Source organism: Ciconia boyciana, chromosome 3 (genome assembly GCF_034638445.1).
Source record: "Ciconia boyciana chromosome 3, ASM3463844v1, whole genome shotgun sequence".
NCBI lineage: Eukaryota > Metazoa > Chordata > Aves > Ciconiiformes > Ciconiidae > Ciconia > Ciconia boyciana.
Window position 1 is genome coordinate 52078464 of NC_132936.1, and position 15699 is coordinate 52094162.

Below are 15699 nucleotides of genomic sequence, written 5' to 3' on the forward strand. Positions count from 1 at the left end.
GCACAGCAGGGCTGGTTTAGCCTTGTATCTGCATCTGAGCCTGATGAATGCTCTTTCCTTTGAACCTCCAATGCACTTGGTTATGGCCTCTCTTTCCAGGCTGCATTTTGGCCTTCCACACGTCTTCTCTTCTTTTAACGCTTACCTGCCATCCTCCGCTGAAGCCATCCATGCCTGAGCTCTGCACTGTACATCAGCGAGATCTTGCACAAGAAATCTCTGATGCTAGCAATCATTGTGTATTATATATTTGCATCCACATGTAACCTTAAAATTTCCTGTTTTGCAGTAACTTTATAAACAATATTTTTCTCTGTTTTAGTGGCAATAGTCACATTTTTGTTATTTGAGACCATCTGCCAAAAATAATTACTTAAAGCTTACAGTGGCTCTAGCATTTTCCTGGTTTTAGCCTGAGGCAGCCCAACCTGATTTCAAGGGCGTTGCTTTTAGTTTATAGTAGTCAGTGCAGGATCAAATGTATGGCATTCAGAGAGGCTACAGTCCTGCAAACATGTATTTCCTCCTTTCCTCTGAGATGTCTGAGTTACCATATGCAGACTACATCTAGTACCTGAGCTATGTGGGGCAAAGCTGGCAGGGCAATTGGGCTGTGGAGGTTGTGGTAGAGGCAGAATTTAGCCAAGAACAGTTAGCTTTGTCCCTATAGGTGTGTATCCATCTGCCCACCCATGCTTTAGCTATATGTGCATTTTATCATATCTGCTTGTCACTATATAATCACATTAAAACCATTTCCCATAAACTGTAGACTGGCACTGGGATATGTTCACAAGTCTTTTTCTATACTCCCGTAAAAGTGCTTTATAACAGCATATGAACTTTTTTTTAAGCCAAAAGGACGTTTCCAAGCCATTCAGATGTGCAAGAAGTGCTTTTATTTTTGCCTGAAGTGAAAGCCGTCAAGGTCTGTAAAAAGCTGAGCGGAAAATAGTGCTTTACCTTACAGCAGGCAGGAGGACCAGCTGGCGATCATGGCTCGAAGGCCCCACAGTTAATAATCTTGCAGGCTACCGTAGGCCTTTCGTTATATGTAGGTACGGCTTCCAGTCTCTGGAGGACCTCCGTGCCCTCAATCAGTTGCCTACAGGAGGGACAAAGTGCACATATGATCCATCTCTGTCCGGAGCCAGCTCTGCAGCCTCTGGCTTGTGCGGGGCTGTAACAAACCCAGGCACTGTTTTCCTACTGACAGACTGCACACACTCTGCTGTTTAAAAAGTTGTTCTTCACAATGGAGCTGCAAACACCATCAATTCTTGGTTAAGTAGCCTCTAGTTGGCATTTTAGGAGACGTGAAAATACTATCACTTTATGCAGCTACATTTATTTAAAGAAGTAAGCGTTGTGCCATGTGCCCCAGCTACAAATGGCCATTACTTTTGAGGAGAAAGAAGTCAAGAGACACGTCGTCAGAAGTGACAGTATTAGAAGTGACTCTCTGAGAAATACCTTTCGTTTCCTTCCTTCACAGCGCCAATCTGAATCCTGAAAACAGTCCAACATTTTGCAATCTTTACAATTTTCAGCCTGTCCTGCTCCCACGCTGTGGGAGCACGAGCTGTGCCTCCTGCAGGTGCTGGCATGGCGATTGATGCCAGCAGTGCTCCGGAAAGCTTCATCCCATCCCACCCCATCCTGTCCCATCCCATCCAGCACAGTGGTACCAAGCGGGGAGGACATTGCAGGCAGCCCTTGCCCAAGCAGGGACGTCAGAAGGACTGAGCCAGCACAGGACTGGAAAGTGCCCAGCTGTCCTCATCATGTGCTGTGGCTGCTTTTTGCTCCCTTGGGATTAAACTCCCACTCAGATTTAAGAGGGCCTGGCTATAAGATCATGGATCCCGCACTTTTCAGATTACACAGAGCCGGTGGCAAGGCAGAAACTTGAAGTGAATGCCACTGGTTATAAATATATCCAGCCAGCAATTGCTTTTAGTTTGTTCTCTGTGGGTTAGACAGTTACGCTTTTCGTTTCCTTTAAAAATGCTCTCTTTCTCCATGATGTCGTTACATGGAAACTGCACTGAATTTCTCTCTCTATGGTAATACATACTGCTCAGAGCAATAGTTTTCATTATTACATTCCTGAAAATCTAAAAATCTTAACAGGGCCAGCCCTATACATTGACCTACTGAGAACAAACTCTCAGCACGCATTCACTAAGATAATTTATTTCAGCTCGTAAGGGCAGAGAAGAGCCCGGAGGCTTTGCTCAACACCCCCCTGTCCATCAGAGCCCACCTTTGGCTCACACCGAGCTGGGCAGGCATGGATTCGTAGCCTTCATCCTGGAGAGGCCCCAGCAGCTGCCTTAGCTTTGCCATAGGGTTTTCCAGCTTGAGCAAGCCAGGCCAGTGCAGAGAAAGAGAGGGATGGGTGTCAAATCTGACTTATCCATTCTCCCCCTGGCAAGAGGCATCCGCATTGCAGCTGCCATAGGGATTTCATGGACACTTCCTCCTGGGCGGCAATGTCCTGCGGGGCCAGGGCAACCTCCCACGCGCTGCAGTGGGAAGCTTGTGCGTACCTACCCAAAAGCCACATATTTTTTGTCCAGGTAGGGAGCTGGCTGGAGGGTGATGTAGAACTGCGAGCCATTGCTGTGGCGGCCCTTGTTGGCCATCCCGAGGACCCCTCTTCCCTTGTGACGGACAGAGAAGCTTTCATCTAGGGAAAGAGTATGAGGATGAAAAGCTGCAGTTGTTTTGCTCCCTTTCCTGCTATTCACCGTACAGCTCCTTTCTGCCAGCTCCCACAAGCTCCCCTTTCCTTCTTCTCCACTCTCCCTTTCCCTCCTCCTTTTCCCCCAAAGGTCTCATCAAGTCTCATGTGAGCGAAGTCTGGTTTGAATCAATGTCCTTCCTAGAAAGAGCTTCCCACTAATGTCTAGTGCTTAAGCCATTAAAGAAGCTAATGAAAAATATTCATGAAAAAGCGCTCTAGGTATTTCTGAATGTCAGAGCCACAGCAACGATGTCTCCAGCTCCCCGTTGTCAGTCTGTAATGCCTCTTGCTGGAAGAGCTCGGGGCACTTAGTGCAGCATTTCCCTGTGGCTATTTGGGATTATTCCCACCGTACGGATGAAGAAGGCGGGAGGCAGAGCGGGTGCTCCAAGCATCCCCTGTGAGCAGAGACAGGGCTGTGAGGGCAGGACTGGGGTGGGATGCCTGTCTGCTCCTGGTGCTCAGTGATTCACAAGGGAGGGATTCTTTAGCCAAATAAAGTGACAGAGCTGAGTAAATGGAAAGCAGATATTTAGTTAAGGAGGTCAGGGTGCTCCCAGAGCAGAAGCTTTATTCAGCAGCTGGGGCAAGGAGAGGATGCAGATGATGGGAGACGCAAGGCAAGAGCCAGCGAGAGCTGTGAGGAGGTGAAGAAGATCCTCTGTGCTGGCTGAGGAGGGACTGGTTAGGGAGAGAAGATACAGCTCTCAAGAGGGCTGACTTGACATAAGGCATGCTTGGGTTTGGGGGATGATGGAAAGGAACTTGATTCCTTCTCCTCCGGGGAGGGGAGACTGACTACGAGGTGGGGAGCAGGGGGTGCACTGATCCTAGCCTCCTCTGTCACCTGTCTCCGACCTGATCACACTGAGCAGTCCAGAGCCCCATTGAGCTCTCAACAAGCCTGAAGGAAACTGTAGAAATGTTTAGAATTTATTGTTCTCTGATTTTTTTAAAAATTCTTTTTACCCTGTTTGAGTGCCCTTCTCAGAAACTGATTCATAAAAATGGTAATTAAATTTTAAATGAACAGTTACTCCCTGACTGCTGCCTTGCGGTTTGCAAGATTACTTCAGCAGGCTAATTTTGGAGTAGGATGCTTTGTCCTATGACATGACGCTCCAGTCCAAGTGATTCTCTCTAATTACCTCAGTCCTTTCAGCTCATTACAGTAAAATGCGGTTGCATCCCATTAATTTCAGCAGTCGTTGCAGTGCCTGGATGTGTGCCAAGCACGGCATCTCCCAGAACATTACTGGCTGACAGAGGCATCTCTCGCCCTTTTCAAATATCGAAGATATTTATCCTCTGCCCTCAGTGTAAAATAGTTTGGCGGGAAGTACTGGGAAAGCAATCTAGGCCTTAATATAGAAGGGCATACCCAAGGAAACACCTTTCTCAAGGATGAAAAGCAACTTTTAATTAGAAACGGGGAGGGGAAGAATTAGCAATCCGCTCCTTTAATGCATCAACACGTGGAGTATGTGCAATATTGGTCATAAAACTCTTCCAGAGACACTTTCAAGGTTGACAGATTCCAAATTAAATCCACCTTAAAATTACTTAAGCGATTTTTGACGCATTGTCACCTCCCCACATGACATGGCAGCTTCTTTCCTGGGTAGCACAGGGAAAGCACAAGCTTTGCCTGGAGCAGGAGGATGGAGCTGGGAGCAAAACGCTGCGCCCTGGGCTGGGGCTTCATGCCACAGCTCTCCTGTATGCAGAGGTGCCTACGTGTGCTCAAACTCATTTTCCTCTGCGGACAATTTCTACCTGAACAGAAAGTGTGCGAGATGTGCACTAGCACAAATCTATTGGGTAGCATTGCTGGAAAAGAGGATGCACAAACTTTTAAATCCTGGGTGACATCTGCCTTGCAAACACTTAAACATGCAGTCCTATTTTTTTCTGATACCAGCTTATATTCTTTCTGAGATACGTGTGTCCCGAGGGTCTAGGCCTGCTGCTGTTTCAGGAGCTCCAGCATCAAAGAAGTGACTTCTGCTCCTTCCTACCCACTCTAGGCAGCCTGTAGCATTTACTGCCTTAAATCCTGCACGCCGGGCTTCCACTTCCAGCAGCTTTCCTGCCCACCAGCGCTGCGACTTGGCTGGGCAGAGTGGGCTAGCGACCCGCCTCCAGCCAGGTTTTGCTCCATCTGTCCCAGGCCCTCGAGGTGAAAGCAGCTTCTCCTCACGAGTAGGCTCTTCACCGTCTTGGGAAAGAAAGTTTTCAGCTACACTTGGCGTTTCTGAGCTCTCTGTTGGCTCCTGCCCAGCCTGCTTGAATGTCACATCGTTTGTGCCATTGGCAGGGGGAAAGCTTTTATATAAGGGAACATAAATCAGTTTTGAAAGTGATTTAACTGTCATAAAACATCTTCATGGGTAGCATTTAATCTAAACAGAAGATCCCAAATGTCTATGTCAATTATATGGGTTGTTTTTCTTAAATATGGCAAGTTGTAATGTTCTCTTTTCTTTACATTTTATTACTTTATACCAGTATGGGGGAACATTTTTTGTTAAACTTAGCTCGTGTTTGTCATTTCTTGACTTTCATGGTTTTATGTGAGATTGAGAAGTAACTCCCCTTACATCAGCAGAGTCACGTAGCTGCTGGCAGCGATGCCTGCGGTGTCCCCAAGCCTGAAAAGCTGCCTGAGGTCCAGGAAATCTAGAGTTAAAGCTGACTTCCACTACTTTAAATGCATTTAAACTAGAGGTGTCGGGTGCCTAGAGATCTGTAGCTAATCCAGTTCTACATTTCTAAGGTCCTGTCCACAAGGCGAATATTCGCAGTTTGAAGTAGGAGAGTGGGTGACCATCAGCCCTCATTTAGGCAGGGAGAAGGGGCTGGTGGAGCTGAGCGTCAGGCAGGGGACATCAGAGGAGGGGGCCAAGGTTACAGATCAAAAAGTGACCTCGCTAAAGCAGTCCACTCATGCTAATGCAAGCAGGTAATAATTCTGACTGAAAAACAAACCCTTTTGCTTTAGCGAGATGAAAGGAAATTCCCAGGTTATTCTGTGAATAGGGTCAGGTAAACAACTTGATTTTTGCGGAAATTTGCCATTTGCGCAGTAAAATAGCTGAGGAACCATACCTTCAAAGGTGGGACCATAAATTGACTCTCCTTCATCTCCCTTTCCAGTTATGATGTCTGCAGGATAGATAAAAGTAACAATCAGAGACCAGGTTTATCACAGGCATTATTGGGGGTTGTCGGTGAGCAGCTCAGCCGAGGTCAGAGACATGGGTTGCACATCAGCCTGGGGGAACAACTGCGTCCATCTTTCTGTTTTACTACTGAAATTTTATCAGAACTTTGGGAAGAGCTCTGCTTCCATCCCAAGAGATGGTCTCTCTATGGAGAACTATTTCACAGAGCGCATTTAATCGCTGCCCCTCTGAGAAGGTCCAGCATCTCCTGCTGGGAGAGCTCCTGCGGTGGCAGTGGCCAGCCGAGGAAGGGGCGTCCTGGAGAAGGACGCCTGTCCGAGGGAGTAGGGTTAGAATAAGGAAGGATGAAAATGCGGCTGTGATATTATAGTGAGTTAAGACCACTAACTTGTCTGAGAAAAGAGATTTGATAGGAGAGAAATTCCTATTGAACCAGATTTCTGATGAGTAAGGCGCTGAAGAAACCTGATGCATCTGTTTTTTAAAATTTTTTTTTAAAGAAGTCTGGTTTTGTTACTTTATTTAGACATTGTCTTATACCAGTCATGTTATGGTTAGTCCTCTACAGTAGCAAGCTTGTAATTTTAGGTTGCTTTTATGGACTACATAGATATCTGCATAGTTATTCATGAAAAGTAGGAGGTATATCTTAAAAGTATAAACTTGAAATGGATTTAAGCACTCACATTTGGAGCAAAGCAAACACAGGTAAGAAATACATGTAGGTAAGATGTATGATAGACCAAAAGGGAGTAACAAAGGAAATGCCTTCTGATACACCTATCTTGACTTCCCTGGGGATGTCAGTCAGGCAAGCTGTGTCACCCATCATTCGTGGTGCCTTCCGCCTCGGTGCCACACTCCAGGCATAGCGCTGGTGTTCAGACAACTCACCAGCACGTTTGCAAGGGTTCTGACACTTGCCTAAATGCCTCCGTAAGTTAATCTCTCTATAAAACAATATGTTTTCCTATGGATATTCTTAGTGTTTTCATGTTTCCAATTAGTTTCCTAATTACTTACCAAAGAACTTTATGGAAAAGAGTTTTAATGTTTTCAATTAGTTCCCTAAATTCTTTTGAAAAGGTCTTGGATAATCAAAAGAACAAATTATCCAAACTTCTCCTGTCTTTAGAAAATGAGATGGCTAAAAGAGAAAATGTTTTCTGTTTTTTATCTAGATATTAATTAAGAGATTAGCTTTGTCCTGGAGTTATGTCTCCATGGGTGAAGACTGTTATTCATGCAGATCATCCTCCCCGCCTCGTGCTGTAACTCAGTTTTACTCAGGACACCTAGAAACGCACCTCCTCCTTGGATCCACCCATTTTTCACGAGGCGATGAAAAAGGGAGTTTTTGTAGGTGAGCTCTCGGCCATCGCGGGAAGATGTTGCTCCTCCGGCGCACAGGGCGCGGAAATTCTCACAGGTCCTGGGACACACGTCCGAAAAGAGCTGCAAAAGCAAGAAGAGGAAAACGTGTGAAATTCATAGCTGACAACGTGTGAAATTCCTAGCTGACATCCACTGGCCAGAGTTCTGTCTCCCCTCCTTCAGCAGGTGAAACCACCGTGCTGGGTGGACTTGTTTCTTGCTTTTGCTTTTCTCCTCTGTAACATACCTCAAAGAGCAGCCTCCCGACGGGCTGTTCCTCAATGGCTATCTCCAGGTACACAAACACGTGCTGTTTAGAGCAGAAAAACAAATGCAGTGAGGGAAAGGCCTGCTCTTCGTGCTGCACTCTCTTCCTAACGCAGGCCAGGGTCCAGCCTCCTGGCGTGAATGGTCTCAGAAAATGTCCACAGGATTGTCAATGCACAACAGTGTTCCTACTAGTTTGTTTAAATAAACAAAAAGGTAGAGGATGTTTCACTTCATTCTGGGCAGAAATAATCGTAACTGTGTTAAAGAGACCTACTCGGCAGGGCCTGCTTCTTCCTCATTTATTTATTTACATGCCTGTTGCAGCCCATACAATACAGGCAGGAATAAATGAATCCACAGGAATGCCGGCCACTCCACCAAAAAATGGATATTTGTCGCTCTTCACAGCCAGCCTCAAATCTGCATGCCATCAATGCCATAGATTCTGTGTTACTCATTTCAGTATGACATTGCCATAGCTTCTATGTTACTCATTTTAGTATGACATTTTATTTTTCTCTGCTCTTAGTACTGTGTCAGCACCGGCCACATTGCACCTCATGACACCATGGCATTTCAGGGGGTCTTGGCTGGGAAAGGAGAGGTTTGGAGTTGGGCTTTTGGTACCCAAGAATAAGGGTACCCATGAATTTTGATATCCAAGGGCTGGGTGGTTTGGGATTTTGGAGCAGCACATTTGCAGCATGGTCAGCAATGTGCTTTTGTTGGACTGTTCAGCCCTGAAGCAGTTAATACATGTCAGGCAACAGGGCTAGTGTTTGCCTCTTCCTGGTTGCCAAGAGGTGCGGAGGCTCTGCCGTCCTCGTCCTTGGCAGGGGATGCTCCGCGCCAGCCCCTCCATCCCCAGCTCTGGCCCTGCCATCGCAGGGCAGAAACCAAGAAACTGCCAGCGCTGTGCTCGCTCTCACAGAATCACAGAATCACAGAATCGTATAGGTTGGAAAAGACCTTTAAGATCATCGAGTCCAACCGTAAACCTAACACTACCAAGTCCACCACTACACCATGTCCCTAAGCACCTCATCCAAACATCTTTTAAATACCTCCAGGGATGGCGACTCAACCACTTCCCTGGGCAGCCTGTTCCAAGGCTGGACAACCCTTTCAGTGAAAAAATTTTCCTAATATCCAGTCTAAACCCCCCCGGCACAACTTGGGGCCATTTCCTCTTGTCCTACCGCTTGTTACCTGGGAGAAGAGACCGACCCCCACCTCTCTACAACCTCCTGTCAGGCAGTTGTAGAGAGCAATAAGGTCTCCCCTCAGCCTCCTTTTCTCCAGGCTAAACAACCCCAGTTCCCTCAGCCGCTCCTCAGAAGACTTGGGCTCTAGACCCTTCACCAGCTTCGTTGCCCTTCTCTGGACACGCTCCAGCACCTCCATGTCTCTCTTGTAGTGAGGGGCCCAAAGCTGAACCTTCCTCCTTCCTCCTCGTGGTATCTGCCCTTTCATCTGAGAGCCTCTCCAGCCACTTACAGACCTTGCACTCTTCTCGTAAAACAGTGCTACTTGCCTGGCTGTTTTTCAGATATTTCATGTAGAAATCCTCAGCAATCGCTTGGTAAAGTGCCTCGGGCTTAAAGTCGCGATAGTCCCACTCATGGTGAGACCACTTAAGCAGCTCCTTCTCGTCCCCCAGCAGCTGGCCACCAATGAAGCACATCACCGAGGAGGCATACGCCCACACCTCACCTCTCAGTTCCTGCATTGCAGAGGGACAACATAAAGCCTCCAGGGATTATTTACACCTTTAGTGAAGAAGCAGTCAGTAACAATCCATCATGCCTGTGATATTTTTATGCCTTTCCTACTTTTCAAACCACAAATCCTGCCAAGGGGAAGGGATTGGGCAGCTTTTGGTGAGGTGTGCTGATGCTGCATGCAGTTACGTGCCCTAAAGGTCTGGATCCTGCTGCTACGGTACATTATCGTGACGACAGTCACCTGGGTGTCACTTTAGGGGCAGCTCAGTCTGAACAGGAAAAGCACCCGGAGAGCCCCATCCTGCCCTGAAGGTCTCTGAGGACATTAAATAAAGCGGAGTGGAAAAGCCCACTTCGGAAATCTGCAGATGGCACCGAGCTGCGAGATGCTGCAGCCCCGGGGAGAGGACTCGTGTCCAAAACAACCTGAGGAAACGAGAGTTACCTTCTTTTTCTCCTGCAAATATTCATGCCATGCAAATTCTACTAAAGGCTGTATTACAGGATCTGCAAACTTGCTTGGAAACTTCAGCTTCAGAGCCTAGATTATCAAGGTAAGGAAAAAAAATTGCTTACAAGCAGTTTAATATGCTCCCCCCATCCAATCACAGCTTGTATTTCCCTCATGAACTACAGCCTAAGCCATGTTCTAATCCAGTTATTGCACTGCACCCCTCATGCCTCTGGCGTAATTCTTGACACTTGCAGAAGTACATGCAAACCGTTCTAAATTCCTGTTTGCAGATGTAGTGGGTGTCTTGTTTTTCTGTGAAGGGCTGCTTCACAAATATTATTGAATTCTACTGGTACTCCCTCCCACTCCCACATGAGATGGATGTAAGCAGTGAGATATTCAAAGATGTCTCTGAGCATCATCACTGCATTTTTGCATGCATTTTTCAGGCATGGGGAGTTGCAGTCCTCTGTTGTCCCAGGAGGTTGGGCCCAGGGCCTTGGGGCAAGCAAGTGACTTGGTGAAAACTGCAAGGTGAATGTTTCCAGTCCCCGTTGCTTGTACCATTGCCTCAGGAGTACACCGCTATTCAGATATGGGACATTGCTGTCCATGGATTTAGCCTCATCTCCATGTGGGCTGTACACAAGTGCCACAAGCTGGGGCTTAAAGCCAGCCCAGCTGGCCTTAAACAGAATAAAGCGAAGGAGTGACTTTCTATTAAGTTCCCAGTTGCTGTTGCTATTGTTGGGACGGTGGCTGGAAAAAAAAAAGGAAAAAAGCCAAGAGGCACACACCCCCTGCAGCTATCGGCTTGGCTTGTCCTTAGGGCTGCTGACAGATGGCAGAGCTTTGTCAGCTCTAAGTAATGCTGGGGAAAAGCCTGGCAGATAAACTTACGGGCAGGGAGGGCATAAAGGTCAGCTTTGTGCACCCCACGGTGGGCTGCGTGCTGTGCATCCGCTGCACAGCTGAGCTTCTCATGAAAAGACTGCGAAACCCCGTGAGGTTTGCAGCTCTTTTCTTTCTCAGCTGCACCGACAGAGCTGCGTTAAGGGGCTTGTCATAAGCTGCCGAGCAAGTCGGGCAGAGCTGCGATGTGCGTGACACCTTAGGCAGCACTGCACAGCTGTAAAATTTCCTGGAGGTGTAGGAACAAGGAGGCGAGGATGCTGCAACAGAGACCCCCTGCCCCACAGCGCCGACCTGGCAGCCTGTAAAGCCTTGGTGCCTGTGCCTGCACCTGGCAGCGCCGAAGAAGAGCAGAAACCCAAAAATCAGAATATTTTCTTCCTAAGAGCTGCTGCCAGGTGCAGGCGTACCTCTGCTTATTTACTTCCCAGCCCGACTCCAGGGTTGAAGCCCAGGGGTTACCTCTGCCACACACTTGGCCATGTGGAAAGCCGGATCCCGGAGCAGCCCCACCACCGTCACCGCCACCGCCGCGCGCCGTAGGCCCATGGCACCTTGGCCACCACAAGTCCCAGTCCGTCAACAGAGCCCGGCTCCACGGCAACAGCGGACACCAACAGCCCCCCCTCGCATTTCTAAGCACTTGCCAAGCCTAACGTAAGCGGGTTTCAACCCTGTGGGAGGGTGGGAAATACTCTGGTTTCTGTTTTCCCCTGAAGGAAGGAAAACCAGATTAGAGGGAAGTGTGTGGCAGAGCAGAGGACTGAAGCCAGCTCTTTCCAGAGCTCATGACGGATGCTGTCAGTATGGGGTCATTACCTTGTTGCTAACAGCAGATGCCCAGCAAAAAGTGGTAAGAATAAGCAAACACGACAGCACTGCTTCCCCGTTATTCTCCCAGCCTGCAGTGAGCCTCTGCTCAAGGATTTTCCAGTATCTTTGTGTTTAATTCCCCTTGGTGGCTCTTTTTCATGTGAATTTCTTTGCTTTTCAGACATGTAAAAATCCGGCACCCACAAAATCTTGTGGAAATGAGATTTACAGCTTAATTACACCCTGTGTAAAGTGTGCAGCTCCGTTTGACGCAGAAACTCCTACCCACAGCTGTATTTGCTGAGCGCTGCTGAGACATCATTCCTGCCAGCAGCCCGGGCAGAGCGGAACAGGGCATGGACGGAGCGGTTCCAGAGGGGTCGCGGCTCCCACAGCAAAGCTTTGTGCCACCGCGGCAGCTTTGCTCCTTTTCGGCTAACGCAGCACATGCAAAAGCGGTTTTGTGGGACAGCTGTAGGTTCAGCACGGGCTTCTGTCAGCACGGCTGGGTCAGGTCACTTTTCATCTCTGAGCAAAGTGAATTTTAGGAGACACTGGTGTTAGAAGTGACAAAACTGAATTGTATGTCAGGTCAAAAATGTGCCTAATTTTTCATGACATCATGGAGCAATGCAACAATCATCACATCCCCAGGAAAAATACATCTTTAGCATGTCAAAATCCTATTGCAGATGAGACAGTTGTGATTTTCCTGAAAAAAATGTATTCTGCAGAACAAACCTATGTTAAATACAATAAAAATTATATTAATTTCTCATCTTAATAACAACAAGCACCTTTTTTTTCGCAATTGTATATCCAAATGGCTTTATAAAGTGCTAAATTTGTACATAACCACAGAGCCAGAACCAAAAAGCCTATAGGTTCTCAGCGAGATGTTTCTGAACTACCCATGCCTGTAAAAAATTCAGACTGAGAAAGAAATTGCAGGTGGCAGAAGGGCTCCCCCATGTAGCCCTGAAGTTTCTCCGGTCTGTGTATGGCTCAGTGATATTTTCTTACAGCGATTCATTAGAGCAACACTTTTGTAACTATTTTGTTGGGATTTGCAGCAATGTTGGATTTGAAGAGCTCCATTCTTGTGTTAACAAAGACTGCAAAGACGATCAGATTCTGAAGGTTTAGCTACCACAGCTGCTCCCTTGCCTGAAAACCAGTGCACAAGATGTTATCATTTCATGTTATGATTTTGTCCTGCTGAAAAAAAAAAAAAAAAAAAAAGAAAATTGAGGGAGATGAAACAGTTTGGATGATGGGATATATTCAAATCCTATAGTAGACAAGGCAGTTTTAATTTACACACAGGTACTGGGTGGCAGCAGACAAGCGGAGGTGTGACTGTAGGTAACCGCAGCGAGCAGCACGTGCAACTGCAGCTACGTTTTGTAGGCTGTGACTGAGCGATGCAAAGGAAAGCCCTTTCCTTCCTCCTCCCAAGGGCTGGCACGACGACTGCTGGAGCCTCTGCGGTCTGTGACAAGCAGAACCTAATTTTAGTGGCCAGACCATATGGCTTCTGCTGTAGCCAAAAAAAGTCTGTAGCAGCCTTATATAAATTCAAGAAGAGAAGTAGCATACCCAGAGTCAAATATAAAATCAGTAACACTTCAGAAAATATTCTGTTCACTACCTATTTTTCGCTACATCCGTATTTTTAGCTTGATACAGATTAATGCAACTGAAGTTTATTTTGCCTTTTAAAATGCCTCTTTCCTCCTTTTTGTACTACAAAACGTAAGTATTAAAACCAGAGCAATCCACTGCATACTATTTTCGAAAAAACAGACTGATATGTGCATTTGCTAAGTGTTCTTACATTTACACACAAATTCTGTTCCTGAAATGTAATTGTGCACATACATATGACTAGCTCCTCTTACTCCTTTTTCTTTAAAAAAACAAATTTAGCTATTTTTTTTTTTTTTACTGATAATTTCTAGGCATGGAAATTCTTACTGTCATTGTGGGCAAGAAAGGGAATTAACTATAAACATGCCGCTAATAGTCAACTAATAGTCAAAGTCAAGAAGAAAAGCAACAATTAGCCAAACAATATTATTAGCTGTACAGAAAAGCAACAATTAGCCAAACAAGCTTAATATTATTAGCCAACAAGCTAGTAATATGACTAGCTGTACAGGACTGTTCTCTGCAAATTTACGGTGGGCTTTTTTTAAAAAAAGAGCAAGCCAAGAGCCACCGATTACTTGCTGTCTCTATCCATTCTGGCTTTTATTTCTCCCCTTCTTTTCACATCCCTTTGTAATTCAGGTACATTAAAAATCTATTCAACTGGTTGCCAATTATCAAAATTATATATATCAAAATCTTAAACTGGATTATTCATTTCGGCCTCTTTCTGCTACCTGTTTATAACAATATGACATTGTTCTGCAAGCTTATTCATATTTCTTAGATGAGCATAAATGTTTTGCTGGTGTTAAGAGTTAGACAGGAGTTTGCTGGTACCGCTGTGCCCCGCCAGCTGCGGCAGATGTGCCGTGCTGCGTTCGGTTTGGAGAGAGCGACAATTACCACGAAGAAAAGTATGGAAAGCACAAGAAGTTGTACAGCACATTTAAACAATGATACTGAAACCCTTTCAAAGGCCGGGCAGCTAATGGTCTTGGACACATGAAGTCCTTTGAAATGTGTACACGTGCCCTGACACGAAACCTGAGAGTTTTGCTTCTGCAGGATTGTCAGAGGGTTTCCTCGCTCCAGACCTCTCCACCTGCTGCAGCTGCAGCCATTTCAGTTCCTTTCAGTCCAAGATAGCATCTGAAAGAGACTGAGAAGGAGGACAGAAAGGCAGATTGGATTAACTAAATAAACCCAACATTTGAGAGAGAGCCCCCGTGTGAAGGTACTCTGGCAGGAGAGCTGATAGGGGTCACCCAGTGACATTTTGGTGAAGGGTGAGTCAAACGACTACAGGATCACCCTGCTGAAAGCTGTGTAAAGAATAATGCCATGCTTCTTGAAGATGCAAATGCCAAATAACTTCACAGCAAATACCTGGAGAGGAAGCACTGCACAGTTTATCTGCTGAAGCTGCTGAACCACAGCAGTGTGCTATGATGACTAGGGGGAGGGCCACCACTGCCACTGCTCCAGGTCCTTGGGCTGCCACAAGTCCTTTCTGACAGATACTATGCAGCTGTTAGATCACCCAGCAGTCGAAACAAACGCAGGAGACTTCAAAAAAGGTCTTCCCACTGCCAGGGAACAAAGGACAGATTCGGCTCCAGAAAGAAGGAAGACCTCCATAAACTTAGTCTTCCAGGTGGAAGACAGAAACTGACATCACTTTAGCAAGAAATTTAAAGCAAAGCCAAAGAGATAACCTGATTTTGAAGATGGCAGTATACTAATGGGGCTGTTCACAACAACCTGAAGTTCTCCAGGTGACTGCTGTAATAGCCACGAGGCATGCTGCCTTCAAGGGCAAGGAGGATCCAGTGGTTTGAAGGGAAGACCCATGAACACATCTCAGAATCGGTCCCCTTCAGGAATGCACAGAGAGTGGGCTACAATTGCAGTTGTTTAAAAAACATGCAGGACAGAGAGTGGGGAGCTGCTAACTAAAGCAAAGCTCTGCATCCTGCTATTCCAAAGATACATTCAATCAGGTAGGATTAAAATGTTAGCCAGAGATGAGCAGTAAGCATACTACAGCGAGATGCTGGTTCACCTAGACTATGCCTGGATGTTTCTTCCATTCAGAAGAATTGCTTGGGCCAGAGATGAACAGCGGTCCATCTGTTGTAGAAAACCATTCATTGTTCACCGTGTTTTAGGGAGGATCTGAAAAGGGATGGAGCATATAGGACTGTCGAGCTCACAGGACTGCAGGTCTGCAAGGAGCAGACTCTTTAATGCCTCTAACGAATAGATAAAAGAGGTCCTGAAACCATAGCTATGGCAAATACTAGCTATGCCAGTTCCTTCTCCACTCTTAAAGAGAACCTGCAATAACAGGATTGGGAAAAAGCCTGCACAGATGGACTTCTGACCATGGGAAGATAGGCATATCCAGGAAGCACCCTTGACTGCTGCCCGGACTCCAGGGCACACCTGCTTTGCAAACCAGACTCCTCCCAGCCAGTCCCAAGTCTGACCCAGCTTCTCCTGGATGTGGACACTTACACAGTCAGTGAGACAGGCTGCTGCGGAGATGGAAGATGTGGGGAGACA

General features: G+C 46.5%; 1 protein-coding gene across 1 annotated transcript; it reads right to left on the reverse strand.

Annotated features, from left to right (window-relative positions):
• Nucleotides 1-993: 993 nt before the first annotated feature.
• PPIL6 (peptidylprolyl isomerase like 6) lies at nucleotides 994-11217 on the reverse strand. The gene is made up of 8 exons (XM_072857713.1): nucleotides 11131-11217; nucleotides 9748-9843; nucleotides 9113-9301; nucleotides 7556-7618; nucleotides 7242-7389; nucleotides 5858-5914; nucleotides 2557-2692; nucleotides 994-1105 (listed from the first exon to the last, which is right to left on the reverse strand). Exons 1-8 carry the CDS (start codon nucleotides 11215-11217, stop codon nucleotides 994-996), a joined length of 888 nt encoding a protein of 295 aa, XP_072713814.1.
• Between the last annotated feature and the right edge of the window lie 4482 nt (nucleotides 11218-15699).